The sequence below is a fragment of the Genypterus blacodes genome, unplaced genomic scaffold (genome assembly GCF_046128005.1).
Source record: "Genypterus blacodes isolate CSIRO-AG114 ecotype Tasmania unplaced genomic scaffold, CSIRO-AGI_Gbla_v1 ptg000114l_1, whole genome shotgun sequence".
Lineage (NCBI taxonomy): Eukaryota > Metazoa > Chordata > Actinopteri > Ophidiiformes > Ophidiidae > Genypterus > Genypterus blacodes.
The window spans coordinates 198,110-214,495 of record NW_027466918.1 but is presented as its reverse complement, the minus strand read 5'-3'; the positions used below and the strand labels follow the sequence as shown (position 1 = coordinate 214,495).

At 48.0% G+C, this 16,386-nt stretch overlaps 1 protein-coding gene across 6 annotated transcripts in view; it reads left to right on the top strand.

Moving 5' to 3' along the window:
* pard3ab (par-3 family cell polarity regulator alpha, b) overlaps positions 1–16,386 on the top strand; it is a 163,799-nt gene that overhangs the window by 15,442 nt on the left and 131,971 nt on the right. For all 6 annotated transcript variants that reach the window (XM_076161805.1, XM_076161804.1, XM_076161806.1 and 3 more), the window contains exon 2: positions 11,397–11,498. In XM_076161805.1, the coding sequence (XP_076017920.1) occupies positions 11,397–11,498 (102 nt within the window). The remainder of the gene's footprint in view (positions 1–11,396; positions 11,499–16,386) is intronic.

Sequence of the window (16,386 nt, the reverse complement as noted above, 5' to 3'; positions counted from 1 at the left end):
AGCTGGATGTTTTGTTTGTGCTTTGTCTGAGACTTCCACCAGTGACCGACAGGAAATCCTCTTGCCACACGCTGGCAGAAACTAGACGGGAGAGACCTCAAGATTATAGGCTGATAGCAGTCGGCCATGGTGCTTTCAGGGACTGCCTTGCGTAATGAGATTACAGCCCTGACTTTGATCAGATAAAACTGACAGTTATTTGGGTTTGTTTGCCTTGAATTTGCATACAAATGGAGATTGGTGAAAACAGCTTCATGTCGGGTTCTGAATATTCCACTGAATTGACTTGCAAATTTTGCCTGACTGTCCAGAATTTCAGGTAGTCATGGTGTCCTGTACTAAACTCCACCCACCCGGTGCTCTCAGTGACATTTAACCAAATCTCTGAACTATGGTGGGCTCATGTTCTTGGGGACAAAAACAATAAAGAGTGATAGAACTGAAGATGAAGCTGCAGAGGATAAGGGAAGGTCGTTTAATATTGGAACGTGACTCAAACCCCTCGAATGCTGCGGTGCGATGTCTTTTCAGCTGCCGCTGCTCTGGGCCTAATGGCTTCGCTTTGTTCAGGCTCAATAGATTCATCTGATCTGAGCCAGCTGCTGTACATTCTCACCGCACCTGTTCGCCGCTTTACCGACCCTCTGATATCTGACATTCCCTTGATATCGCTTTTCACGGGTTTTGTGACACGTGTCTTTGTGGAAATCCTGGTCTGTGGGATCAGATGGCTCGGTCTGTACTGGTTAGACACAAATGGCGACGCAGAATTTCAAATTTGACAGTTAGACTTCTTGAAATTCTTGAAACGCCCCTTGCTTACGGATGACTTATGGAAATTTCAAGGCCTTATCGAAATGTACCCCACACACAGCCTGATACAGTGGCCGGATATTTAAGAACACATACTGTCCATGCAAGTTGAGTATCACTGCTCAAGCTCAAGTGTCAACGCGATTTCTAATGCAGTTCCCCTTGAACAGAGATCTGTGCTGTGCCACAGTATCGCTAACAAATGAGACAGTGGTAATCTGATACACTCCGCACTGAAAGAACAGGTTATTATGTTGCACCATGTGTCCCCTTTCAAGAGGTTCACTGCAGGGATGCAAACACACTAACTGCACACATGAGCTCAAGTGCACACATGCAGGGAAGTTAGCCTGCATGAATAAGCTGTTGCGCGAGTACACTCACAAAGCTGCTCTCTAGCCCAGGTTAGAGGAGTTGGCCGCAGCTGAAACGCGAATGGAGTGTGTGTAGTAGCAGCAGATGTGGAAACACCACTATGCTCTCAGGAAGAGACTCGAGGTGGAGTCATGTCAAGTCAGCCAGGTATGTGATTAAGGTTACATTAGAAGCTCAGGAAACCAATTAGGGTCGGCATTCTTTGTCTACTTTTGTTTTTTTGTACTGCTGCAGCATTCAAAGCTGGTGAAACACATTCAACATATTATTATTATTATTATTATTGTTTTTGTTGTTATGAAATTATCCCAATCCAGTAAGGTAACACTGAGACGACAGGAAATGAGATGGGTGCATATCTGTATGCAAGCCAAGTTGTCATTTAGAGATTCGTCATGTTGATTACCTTTTGAAACAGTCGATCAATCTGTCATAATTATAGAGTAATAAATGGATTCGCACGCTTGCCATTCAAATACTGTCAGAGGCTTGTGCCCTTGTAAATTGCCGTCTCGTCGGAGGGACAATCAACACGACAACTTCTACTTTGAGGGAATCAATAGGTCACCACAAACATGCCTAATTGATACTATTGGGTTTTCTTTGTGTCACTGTATCTGTTTGCAACTCTCACGCAGAGGATCGTGTGTCTGCAGTGAACTCCTGGTGACTGCCTCCAGGTGCTCATTCCTCAGCAAGTGGCCCCTTGGCTTTACCTCAATCTCCCTGTTCTGTCTTTGTCCCTCTGCCTGCGTCTCCTCATCTGAACATGGGTGTCACCCTCATGTCATCCCTCAGGGTCTCAGGTGTGAGTGTTGTCCAAAGGGTTGTCAAGCATCTGTCCGCCCCCCCGGACTCCCTGCCCTTGTCATGGGTACCTCTCTCCTCCTTTTCCAACCGTTCCATCACATAGTGGAATGTTTTCAGGCACTGGGATGTAGAATGTTCTTAGAATGTTCACGGATAGGAAACAGATGATGATGAGTCATATGAACGAGTCAGCACATTTTAGTTTTTACTGTTGTGTGACTGTGGTTGAGTGGTATAAAGTTTGTACTGTGATCATTTCTGATTGAAATTGGTACAAATCGATGAAACCTTACTCTGAGAAGCTGAAAATACTGAGCTTAAGCCGTTAGTGTTGAGTTCCTGGGTGATTAGCAGTACTACCTCTGGAACAGGATCTTCTTTGGGGGTAGGATTTACGCCCCGGAAACTTAAATTACACCCCAATTATTGTGCACAAAATGCAGGTAAAGTACAGATATTAATCACATTAAAAGGTTCTTCTTGGAAAAGTTCCTGTTTCCCAAAATGTCTCTTTTTTTCTGCTCTTCTTTATTCCCGGTCTCTTTCCATGCAGGCAGGAGCATGTTAACGCTTCACACAATAAAACCACACAGTAAACGATTTTAAATGTCTCGCAGTGATATTAAGGTTTAGAAGTCGTCTAATCCCTCTTGATGGACAAGCGGTTAGAGGTTTTTGGCAACGGGCAGCGTTCAGTAAGACGCAGAGGTCTATTCTTTTGTAGGGATTTCCTGATTATTCATTTGCTGAAGCACTTTCTCCATTGCAAAGACTTTTTCTTCCATTGAATTAATTTGCAGCCCCCTTTGGTTATTTACCAAAGTGTCACTCAGACACACGTGAAGCGTCGCCAAGTCCAGTTTAGTGCAGTTCAGCCCACCGGTGAAAAGCCGTCTTAGGGAGTTTCTGGATCACTTTTTTCCACTTAGGCTGGATTTCAAACCTCCTCCTTGTTTAGGGATCAGGAGACGTTTGGCTCAGGGGGGAAACGTTGGCAGGCTGACAACCGGTGTAACTGGAGACGCCGCTCATACGTGTGTCTCCAATTTACCTCCATTTGCTCTGAGGCTGACCCTTAACACAAACCCAACTTCACTGTCATTTTCTATGTTAAGGTTCCTCTGGGCAAATACTTTTGTGGTCCAAATATGAACTTTTAGCCATTGTTTTTGTCTTTCTTTTTCTTTGATATCGGTTAATTTGTAGGTTTCTAACGAGTATAACTACATCCCTATAATGCACACACGTTTCCTGTCGTTCTGCACTTTTGCCAGCATGTTTTTGCAGATGAGTGTCTTCAGGTGGTCGGCCAATATTAGGAAAGAATTATGAGTCTTGAAGCTGAGCAGCAGACATGTTGATTTGATGACAGTATAATGAATACCAGAAAATGTACACGGGAGACAGGACTGGATAGTATAACTCATCCGTCCGCCTCGCATGTCCTGATGCAGTGTACGTGTTTTTGGCATTCTGACAAAACTCAAAGAAGTACTAAAGAAGTTCGTATTTGTAGAAAAGTGTCGAGGCGTCTCCCAGATTTGGCTTAAAGGGATGAAATTGACAGTTGCTCCGATAAGATGACCTCAGTTTGTGAACATCACAAATCAATCTTGTGATTAGATGAAGATTGCCTGCTGGCTCTTTAGGAAACGCTCCAGCAGACGGAAATGCCGAACATAGCTGGAATATTTCAGCCATGAACTTTTCAAAACACCATGTTGGGCAGTTTGCCACAAGTGTGACTCACAACCGCACATCACTTTTATACTTGGAGTTAATTTGTAAGTTAATTTGTCACTGATGAGGGTGTGGCCTGATGATTTATGCCATGCACTATTCTCAATTTGATATGGAACTTTGGAATGAAATGTGTGTGTGTGTGTGTGTGTGTGTGTGTGTGTGTGTGTGTGTGTGTGTGTGTGTGTGTGTGTGTGTGTGTGTGTGTGTGTGTGTGTGTGTGTGTGTGTGTGTGTGTGTGTGTGTGTGTGTGTGTGTGTGTGTGTGTGTGTGTGTGTGTGTGTGTGTGCGCGCGTGCGTGTTGGTTTGACACAATGAAATGAAAATGAAAACAGAAGCACAACCCAGCGAGTCCTTTGAATCATTAATCTGTCACCACATCACACCGCAGACATGAACATACCTGCTGCTTCCTGTCTGATAATTCTCCCCTACATTATAGTCAGAGAAGTTTATGTTGTGTTCTCCACCGATGCCTGTTTGTCATGTTCATGTTCACGTGCTGCAGCTACGTCATCAGTGCTGTGTAAGGACTCACTGGTCAGCTGGGTCTAGAATGTAAGAGCTTCCTTTGGATGATTGTTTTCATTTTTAGAGAGTCGACACCGCTGCAGGATCAGCATTTGTTTTGGCTTTCAGTTGGCTATGACTTCCTGTTGTTGCAGACGGACTCGATGCCCATGCCATGACCTTACCATTTAGAGACACACACACACACACACACACACACACACACACACACACACACACACACACACACACACACACACACACACACACACACACACACACACACACACACAGACACACACAGACACACACAGACACACACAGACACACAGTCCCTCATGATTCAGTCAGTAAAAGTTTCCTCTCACACACAAACACTTCTGTTATCTCCCTCTCCCTGCTGATGGATGAGAGAGTGTGCGCTCCTCTCCGTTCCCATCAGCCCTCGCCACTTCGCTCCATTGATTTCCCTGCGTTGGTCGGGTTAACGTGCAACCTTTGGTCGAAGGTCACACTGCGGCGATGTGCGAGGAAACAATGTGTCCGACTGTTGATCCGAAACGCTTACCGTTGGTCTCTCCACGCTAAGCTGCTTATTGCCGGAGCGCGGCCGGGGGCAAATGGATAAAGGTGGAGTCGTGATTGTGTCTCTGCCTGACACAGGTGGGACGTGAACCCTAATTAAAGTGTGACCACTTTCCGCGCCTGCTCGCTCTCTCTCTCTCGCTCTCCAGTGAACTGCGTTGTTGTCTTGAGTTCCCAGTGCTCCGTCCATCCTGCTCACACTTTCGTTCATTACCCATTTTCTATTCATTAAGCTGTTGCCCGACCTGTCCTGTCCTCTCGTCTGTGTATGGCGTTTCACCCTGGCTGCCGTTATGTTGAGCTCAGATTCCAGGCTTTGCCACGAGTCAAAATGTTTGGGTAGAAATCATCAGGGTCAACAATTCTGACCTCTGGAAAGCCACATGGATAAATATTTAAAGATAACTTCATAAAGTACAGACAATGAAACTCTGTGTGCTGTAGGAACATTGTTGCACCGCTTCGACACTCTTTATTGTTAAAGCTGCAGTTTATATAGTAATACTTCCCCTTTCTGCTGTTTGGCTCATCACACCAGTTCCCCCACCTTGTGATTGGCTGTTCTTAACCATTGTGTGTACTTAAAACGATGAAGAGCACTTTAATCCAAACGGTAAAGGCCTGGAGACACTTCAAAAGGGTCTGAGCCATTACTTACCCATATTCTACGTGTGTGTGTTAACCATACGTGGCAGACGAGTGCAGTCTGCAGACATGGGCTGACGTCACCGTGGACCTTTTAGCTGAAGGAGTGGAGTCAGAACGCTCGCCTTGCGTCTGTTCGCCTCCTCCAGCTGAATAAATTCCCTGTATTAATCGTACTTACTTTGCTTTCCCTGTCTGCTGGTCGGCGGGGCAATTATGCCTATTTTTAGAGAGAGTAGTAGGTAGAGTAGGTTACCTTGTCAAGTGGTGGCCTGTTCTGATCAGATACCAGTCTTTCCTTGAATGGTGACATTGTTCGGCGTGAGGAACGGTGCCATTAAAGTCTTCAGTCCAGCCAGCATGTCTAACGTTCCCTCCGTGCTCTGCTTCTGTTTCTCTGAGACAAGCTTCAGCCAGTGCAGACCTGCTGGAAGGCTGAAAGGAAGGACAGCCAGGTGACACATTGATGGATTCATGAACGATACACACACACACACACACACATGCACACACAGGCAGGGCTTTGTGCTTTGACCTTGATGGATGTGTGTGTTTGTGTGACAATAGTTATGGATGTGTGGGGGGACAGATAGAGGAGGCGGCAGGGAGGAGAGGTGGACACACACACACACACACACACACACACACACACACACACACACACATACACACACACACACACACACACACACACACACACACGGCTCATTCAGTTACTATTGATTTGTATCATAACCTTACGTCAGCTGAATGTAAGTCGATGTGTTTGTTGGCTTCATCAGGCAGGTAAGTCGTGTTGTTCTCAGGCAGGGTTGAGGAGTTGTCCTTAGCAACCAACGCGTACAACAGAGATGGATGTGTTGTTATTGGATGGATTCCTCTTATTACACGGGTAAACATGAGAAGAATGACGAACTAACTGACTAACAGCATGAAGAAATAAGCCCTGAAAATGAAGAGGAGAAGGAGGAGGAAGCAGGCAGCTCTGGAGCGCCCTGAACTCTTGGCCGCCTCCTCGCTCCTCTCTGGCGGCGTTTCCGTGGCCCGTCACCTTGATTGAAACCTCTCACCCCTCCTTCCTCTCCAGACTGAATTCAAATGACACAGGGTACCAGCCTTTGCCCCACACACAAACACACACACACACTCACACACACACACACACACACACACCATGGCACACCACGACAAGGCGGCTGTCAATTCTACAGAGAGCTAACGGCAGGCAGTGAGTCTGGCCCGAGTCCAGCCCCTTGGATTTCACTTGGCTGCTCACATGTGGAGGAATTTTTGGCAATTGATTTTGTTGCAACGGACGGTGGGAGGCAGTTAGTCAGAGACACACACACACACACACACACACACACACACACACACACACACACACACACACACACACACACACACACACACACACACACACACACACACACACACACACACACACACACACACACACACACACACACACACACACACTCCTCAGCTCATCAGTGTGTGATGTGAGGTTGTGTTTACTGGACACAGCAGCTCTGTAAAGCTGAGAATTTTGCTCCGTGACCTTTTTACAACCTTCACATTATTTACACATGTGCGCGCGTGTGTGTGCAAACACACTCAGAGCGGTTTCAATTCCTCTTCGCCGACACGTCTGCACATCCCGCCGCACGCACTTGAATGACATTTTCCAATTTCCGCCCCTCTTCTCACCGGTGTCATTATATACATTGATAAAAGGCTCTTTGTTTCTCACCGCAGCCGGGCTCTGACCCCGCCCTGCAGGTCACAGGCAGCATGTCGCCCTGCTGCGGTTACACACACACACAGACACACACACCCACACACACACTGCTAAACCTCAACATGAGAGGAGATTGAAAGGGGATTTGTCCGGCTTGATAAGCGGAGCATGGAGGTCTTTGTGTGCCAGGTTGAAGGGCGGTTGAGGTATTTGGAGAGTCTGGAAAATGCTAAATGTCTGACTTGAGAAAAAACAGATCAATCAAGGATGTGAGCCGAGCGTTCAGAAGGTCTTCAGCCGTGTTGGCATCTTCTCTGAGGTCTGCTCATTAACCTTTATGGATCCAGGGAGGGTTCGCTTGACAAGAAAGCGGTTCATCTCAGCAGAGCTCTCACTCACAGTCACACACGGCTTCATCGTTCACTCTGAATACACACACACACACACACACACGCACACACACACACTGAGGAGCATTCTTCTTTTCATGTGGGCTGTGTTTCCACTCAGACTGCGGTGAGCTTCTTATCATCTATGATTGTGCATAACACAGATTTCACAGATACATAAGTTCTGCTGCAGTCTTTGGAAAACAGGATTCTGAATGTTTAGATGAAGGTTCTTGTGTATGTTCCTCAGAAAAACTCCTTCCATCCCTCTGCCTTAGTCGAGTGTGAGAGGGAAACGGAAAAATGAAGGAGAGAGAGAGAAAGGACAGAATGAGATGGGTGATGATGATGGAGAGCAGATGAAGGCGAGGCTGAAAATGTAACGACGATAGTCAGTCATCGTAGAGGAAGAGACTGATCTGATGTTATGAATAATTCAGTATCATTCCCTGTGACATCACTTCTACATGATCTCTGCCTGTAGATCAGTGATTCTGATGAATGAAGGGGTTTTGTTGCGTCGGACCATGAGGCTGCTGTCACTTTAACTTTAAGACCCAATTTCGTATCACAGTTTGTCAGTCAACTTCACTCTTTTCCTGTGTAGTTCCTGTCACAGTGTGTTCCACTTCCTGTTTGTTACTGTCAGACTGGTTCCATTGCCTCTCTGATGAAACCAGTGAGCTCATATGACGTCTTTATGAATCATAACTCAAGGTCATGTTGTGAAACATTGCATGGTACACTGGTTCACTTCTCAGCCAGAACAAGGTAGACTAAAGTTCCAGCACAAATTAGACCAATTGCTGACCAATTCTCAAGGGTTCAAGGTCCGATCTGAAAGCCTGACGGTGTGTTGATGAGTGCCGTGGCTCCCGATGGAGCGCCCGAACGATCAGCCATTTGATTTCTGAAATGTTGCAGATCGAGTTGACGCTGCAGTTGAGCTGAAGCCACCGTTAATTTCCTCGAAACTTATTGGCAAGCTCATGGAATGTGTCTGTGTCGGAAACGCTGCCATGTAGTTTGGAAAGGAATGTAACTCATCATCATGTAAGACTTTGAAGGCACAGTTTTAATAACGTGTGGGCTCTTTGGACTGGCATCCCAGGGAGCACCACAGGGCCAGGGTGGCTCCCACAGGGCCCTGGTGGCTCCCACAGGGCCCTGGTGGCTCCCACAGGGCCGTAGTGGCTCTCACTGTGTGGGTGCTTGCACTGGGCTCTCTTTCGTTCCGGTATGTTGCCATTGGCCATTTTCCAGATCTGTCGGGACTGATGAAGCTTGCGGCTCACGGTTTAGTCTTTAATCCGCCTCCAGATGGTTTTCTCTTGCCTTTGTTGTGCTCGGCTTTAAGTGAGGAGCTGCCAAATTAGCTGGACGGGAATCTGAATGAACGCCCTGAGGGGGAAGGAGGATGAGGTGGAATATGTGAGAGTAAAACATGTCAGAATCCAGAAGGTTACATGAACTCTGTCTGCACCAGACGAGGGGGGACCTAGAGAATGCTTCAGTCATTCGTTACACACATCAGAGTGTGTGTGTGTGTGTGTGTGTGTGTGTGTGTGTGTGTGTGTGTGTGTGTGTGTGTGTGTGTGTGTGTGTGTGTGTGTGTGTGTGTGTGTGTGTGTGTGTGTGTGTCTTTTTCATCTCTGTCACACTATAACCTTGTTTACTATGGGCCGGCCCCCTTTGCTAAGTTTGGCAATGTCGCATCAACGCTGAGCTATTTTTACTGGTTGAACTTGGCCCCACGGAGAACACACACACACACACACGGTTTACTCCTTTGATGTGGTCTGTCCTGCAGAGCACTAACAGATACATACTATCTGAGGTTAAGACGAAACACATACCTAGGCCACACACACACACACACACACACACACACACACACACACACACACACACACACACACACACACACACACACACACACACACACACACACACACACACACAGGCAGCCTGAATCACAGTCTGACCTGTTTGAGACGGAGCAGCTCTGTGTTTGTCCTCCTGCTACACACAGCTTTGTTGTCAGGCTCTTCAGCCCTGTGTTGCATAGCAAACTGCATATCACTCACTCAGACACACTCACACACACATACACACACACACACACACACAGACCTACAGTGCAGTGATTTGTTTGCAGTGCTTTGTTGACAGATGCAGATCTCGAGAATGTCGGCGACTTCCTGCCTCTCCTCCTCCTGATAAGAGGCACAGCAGTGATGAGAGCGTCTGCAGGGGGCGAGAGGAGACGCTGCCACACACTCGCCGTCCGGTTCCTTAATGTGACGCCGCTGACACTTTGTGTGCGTTTTGTGTCAGTATTCAGAGGTCATGTCAGCTGACCTCCACGGGTCTCTGGGGTTGGAGGAAGTGTGTGTCAGGCTGTCAGAGACGGCACGGCGTCCCAGCGGCCTGTCAGTCTGCATGTGGCGTGAAGACGGACCTCTGGGGAATGTTCTCTGTTTCTATCTCCTTATTCCTTCACACTCTTACACTCTGTAGTGTGTATTGGCACGGCGTCAGACCCCTGGCTGTACTCCACATGCTTTCATCTTGCAGTTTGATCAGAATCTAAACACTGAAGTGAAGCGGTTAGGATGAATCGGTGTGAAAGGGAAACAAACAAAGCGGAGGATCAGTGGAGTGAAGATAATTGAGGATTGCGACGCTCATTCACTCTTTATTCCTCCCCTTTTTTAGAATTCCATACGTCCTTCTCCACTTTCATACCTCTTCATCTTCACCCTTTGATGCCTTTGTTGCTCCTGAGGTTGATTGTGTCGACCTGTGCGTTTTCCTCAGGGGCTCTTCCTTTCATAGGAGCGACTGCTTTGTAAGCTGAACGCAGCAGTGTGTGGGATCACGGCCCCTTCACGTAACGTCTCGCTCTGCCCTTTACGGCGGTGGCGGTGGCGGCGTAATAGCGGCCGTCTGCAGCAGCGAGCCGCATGTGTTGCAGTGGACTGGAACTGCGTAAGTGGATAATGAGGCTGTAACCCTCGGGCCCGCTGAACCCAAACAGTCACATCTGAACTCGGCCTCGCGGCTGACGAGCCCACACACACTTCCTCAGCATTCATTAACTGTACGCCGGGCATTTCTAGGTGTCGTTGTTTCGTTCCAGCGTCGCGTTTCAAACCTGCCCGAGCTGCGGTTGCGACACACCAAACCTTTCCTTAATTACTCCTCCTCTTCCTTTTAACTCCTTCAATTTTCTACTTACGCTTCTTTTGCTCGCCGGTCTTTGTGCGTCCCTTATCCCTGCATTTATCCGCACTGCTGATTATCGTGTTTGACCTTTGCGTGTGTTGCTACACGTCAAACCGTTCCACGTGAAAATGGGGCTCCATTGTGTCGGAGCTGTGGCTGAAATCCCCCCCAGGGCCCTAAAGCTTAGAAATGTCCTCATCAAAGGGCCTAACGTAATCAAATTAATGTCACGGCCTCTTGTCACTACTTGAGACATTTAGTTACAAAGTGGCTGTAATTATAGCTGAGCTTTCATTTCGGCTTTTTCTTCAGTTTATTCTCAGACAATGGCGTCGGCGGTTCAGTTCACACGCAGACGGGTTTCTCTCTATCGACTGCGTTGACATCACAAATGTCAGCCATCTGCTAGTTTGAGTATGTTTGTTATTTGTAACGACTTTTAATAAGGGAGCATCGTAGTTTAGTCATCATACTGGAGACGATGTTGGATTCTCTTACACTGTCAGTGGTTTAAACTCTCCCTCTCTCTCTCTCTCTCCCCCTCTCTCTCTTTCCTGCAGGATGCCAGTTACTGGTTGCACGTTCACAGACTGGAGCACGGCGACGGCGGCATCCTCGACCTGGATGACGTTCTCTCCGACGTGGCCGACGACAAAGACCGGGTAAGAGACCTGTCGGACGATGGAGCTCAGCAGACGCACGCATGCTCACATCGAGCGAACCTGAGGGAAAATACTTCATCCAACTCTTTTACGTTTCTGTTACAACTGTGTTCCGCTGGTACCATAGCAACTTGTGTGAGTCATGAGGGATACGTCCCTTGCTCGAGGGCGCCTCAGTAGTATTTGATGATCCTGGTGTGACGTCACAGCTCTCCGTATTAGAGTCAATGTTTGTAGAGTCATTGGTGAATCACTTTAGTTCAGTCACACGTTTAAACTCACGGCTCCTCTACGCTGAGAGAGTTCAGGCTGTTAACACGGCAACAACATTGTGATGAAACGTTGTGCTGTCAAACCAACACGCCGGTACACTGTGGTGTTGTGACACTCGTCCTCCGACCGCCAATTTAGCTCTCAACCAAGGAATCAAAGACGGCCCGCGGCACAACTCTGTCACCGTCTGAAATGTAGGGCCTGAGGACAGACGGGACAGATCAGTGTTTTGTAAGAATCTTAAGACGCTAATTACCCCAAAGCAGCCATTATGTGCTTCTCTGCATTCATTAGAAGCTATTTGTCTTCAGATTAATCCAAAAATACCTCTGTGTTTATCTTAATCTGATCAGAAATAGCCCAGGACTCTTCCAGCCTAAGGAAACCCGAGAGTACTTTCAGTTGTAAGCCTGACTGATCTCTGTTTCCTCGTGCCTGAATGCGTCGCCGCCGGGGGCGTCCTGACGTGGATGTGACAGGAGAGCCGCCCCATTCCGTCTGATGCCACAAGGTCACAGGGGCCTTACAGGGGTCAAATACTCCAGAACTTACGAGGTTGTCCCTAAAGAGGCTGCATGCAGGCATTCTTACTTCATTCACTGATTTGTTGCTATGGTAGCTGTCTAAATGAAGCGCTGAGGAAGAGGAGAGACCAGAGGAGGCACTCAGGTGTTTTTCAGTTTGAGAAAGGCTGATGGCATCACTGCCGTGCAATAGAGCGACGAGGCATTCCCACCATGCTGTCATTTGTTGACATTAATCGTGTGTGTGTGTGTGTGTGTGTGTGTGTGTGTGTGTGTGTGTGTGTGTGTGTGTGTGTGTGTGTGTGTGTGTGTGTGTGTGTGTGTGTGTGTGTGTGTGTGTGTGTGTGTGACCCCAGCAGCAGCTATGGATTTATGGTTATAGCAGGTGAGCGGCTGTGTGTCAGTGTTAAAGTTTACAGGCCTGCGGGTGTGTGTGTGTCTATGTGTGTGTATCTGCTTGTAGATCACTGTGTGTGTGTGTTGTGTCTTTTATCGTGCGATCTCTTCTTCTACCACCCTGTCTCTCCTTGGCCCCTGCAGGCTCTTCCTCCAGAGAATGTACACATTTCTGACATGCACATGCCCTTTAGACTTTCATACTGCAGTGATGCGTTCTGGATAATTTAAGGGGACTTCCAGGTGTTATTGAAGGTTAGGCAGCCTGTATTCTGTTATCTTTTTGTGTCTCCATCACAAAGTCTGCATGTTGCTCGCTGTCATAATGGATTAAGCTACGGATCGCCTCCCGCCATGAAGAAGAGAGGAGCAGAGTTGACACATGTCTGAGTGTGTGTGTGTGTGTGTGTGTGTGTGTGCTGTGAGGCAGGTGTAGGCAGGTGTAAACCACAGGTGTGAGGAATGAATTCAAACCAGCGTGTGTGAGTGACATGTGAAAATTTGTGTGTGTGTGTGGCCTCTGACCTTTGACCTCTGACCTCAGTCATTGAGATTTAGTGATGTTTGAGCTCAGCTGCTGCCGTTTGGCAAATTAAAATTAATTCAGCCATTTCTGTTGTGTCCAGACGACGTAATGACATTACTGTGATGGATGTGTGTGTGAGTCTGTGTGTGTGTGTGTGTGTGTGTGTGTGTGTGTGTGTGTTTTGATGGCTAAATGGAGACAAAGCGATGCATTTTAAATATGGCCAGAGAGGTGTGTGTGTGTGTGTGTGTGTGTGTGTGTGTGTGTGTGTGTGTGTGTGTGTGTGTGTGTGTGTGTGTGTGTGTGTGTGTGTGTGTGTGTGTGTGTGTGTGTGTGTGTGTGTGTGTGTGTGTGTGTGTGTGTGTGTGTGTGTGTGTGTGTGTGTGTGTGTGTGTGTGTGAGAGAGACTCCGGTGGTCCCCTAGCAGCGGTGACTCATCGCCTCCGTTCCATTGGAGCTTTTTAAAGCCTGGAAGGAATGAGCGGCCCGTCACACAGGGATACTGCTATTAGCACACACACACACACAAGATGCTGGATCAGTGTGTGTGTGTGGCAGGTGTCCCTGGGATGGGACTGACTGTTTCCCCAGATGCCATCTTTCCACCCCTTCATCATTCCTCCCTCCTTTCTTTTTCCCTCCACATCCCAACTCGACATGCGGCTCAATAAGGAACAGGAATCCATCAGCATTCTTCTGTCACACACACACACACACACACACACACACACACACACACACACACACACATCCTTCCACACCCTCTGCCAGTCTCACACACCCTGACATACCCCAGGTGTCCGGTGACGGGTTTGTCCCCATACACACTCCTGTCACGACCCTAAACATTGGCACCTGGCATGAGCCCAACACCACATTCGTGTGTGTGTGTGTGTGTGTGTGTGTGTGTGTGTGTGTGTGTGTGTGTGTGTGTGTGTGTGTGTGTGTGTGTGTGTGTGTGTGTGTGTGTGTGTGTGTGTGTGTGTGTGTGTGTGTGTGTGTGTGTGTGTGTGTGTGTGTGTGCTCAGATAAATGGGTGTGTGACAGGGCGTGACACACAGCTGCAGCCACTACTACTTCATCACTGACATGTGTCGCTCCTGCGTGTGTGACTGACGCTGCGGATTCTATGTGTGTGTTTGTGTGTGTATGTGTGCTCTTAATACAACCTATTGCTGGTCTGGACTGAATATAGATGCGTCTGGCAGTGTAGGAGACGGGCAGACAGACAGGAGTGGGCCAGGAGGGTTAAATAAACGCACACACACATACACACACACCAAACCTCCGTCACAGAATATCAACACACAACCTGGTTAACCAGCTGAGAGTGTGTGTGTGTGTGTGTGTGTGTCATTTAAAGCCTCTCTTACAGATTGAGCTCTCAGGTCACGACGGGAGCGAATCAGAGTGTTAGCATTGTTCTTTGCTCGTCTAAATCTGCGTCGCCTGTAAGCTGGAACGCCAAATATCGCCACAGCAACGGCAAAACAACGACGCTTTCAGGTTTCTGCCGGTGATTTCTAAAAGCTGGCCTGGATCACGAGCACCGGTGTGGTGACTGGAGCCCAGACGGTGCTGGGCACAGACTGGACTCCCCCTTTTAAAGCCATCTAGGGACGCAGAGACCAAAGATAGCGCTGCAGCTCAGTCAGACGCTGACTGGAGCGCTGCCTGTGTGGAAATACTTCAACCACAACACGGCTGTGATGGATGAGCGGTCAGCCAGAGCGGGTCCTAAAACCAGCTCGCCCCATACTGGCATAGATAGTTTGCCTCAGCTGGGATCGAGGCCCTCCGAACGATCACACACACCCACACATACACACTTGCAGCAGCTGCAGCCATGCGGGTGAATCTTGGGTGGTTGCCGGGTTACGCTGCTTCTTTGGATGGTAACCAGAGCGATGAAGCTAAACCAAAACTATGCCTGCTATTGTTTTGTAAAGTCTGTGTTTGTGTTTTGAAAGCAGCAAACGTTAAAGCTTTGAATGACAGAGCTGCAAACTGATCAATACCACCTTTAATAACTTAAGGTGGAGTGATTTGCTCCCTGGTCTTTCCCGCCTCACGCAGGAAGAGAAGCTGCACGTCTTTCACCCAAACTCGCTCTCTCTCTCTCTCTCGCTCCTCTGCCCCCTCTAAGATCTTCCTGACTGCGTGTTGGCGATGACCTCATTTATTCCAGGCCTCCTCCTCCTCCTCCTCCTCCTCCTTCCTTCCCCTCGCCCGCTAATGAGAACAAGATGAGGACTTTAGAGCCGAGCCGCACAGAAACCCCTGCAACTCTGGTGGAGGCTCCCTGAGACGCAGACGGGAGGAGGCTCTGACAGACTCTGTGTGTGTGTGTGTGTGTGTGTGTGTGTGTGTGTGTGTGTGTGTGTGTGTGTGTGTGTGTGTGTGTGTGTGTGTGTGTGTGTGTGTGTGTATATGAAACATTATGATTTGTTTTCTGTGTAATAGCAATGATAAGCTTTGGTATTTAATCATCGTAAAGCAATTGCATTCTTTATACAAACTGTCTGCCTTGGAGTAAATGAGGCCTGAGTGTATGTGAGAGTGTGTGTGTGCTAGAGTGTGTGTGTGTCCTCTGTGGTATTCTAACATCTACATTATCTACCCTCCATCTCTTCCTGAGGGCGTTCAGCAGAACGAGCCGAGCCAAATATTAAGATTAATTACACTTAATTACCTCAAACTCAACTCAGAGTTTTGACGTTTTTGTTGAAACAAGCCTCTTTTCTTGCTCTTTGAAAATGATTTAAATCTTCCTCGCTCGGGTTATAAAGGCGGCATGTGTTGAAACATGTAAAGCAAATGTTGCAAGCAATGTTTCAGCGCGGCGGAGAAGTTGAGAGACGGCGGCGTTCACACAGCTCGCCTCTGTGGCTCTGCACACAGGGGCTCCACTCAGCGCTCAGATGAATGCACGGCCTTATGGGAGCTTCCTATTGGCTCCCAGTGGCTCATGGGTAAGACGGACGTCCCTTGTTGGAAGTGGTTGCTACGGCGACTGCACCGCTGCCAAACAAGCGGGCACACACTCACAGTCATGAAGGTTTGATTCATATTAGAACACATTCCCTCCTGGATGTTATTCATGGCACACACACACACACACACACACACACACACACACACACACACACACACACACACACACACACAC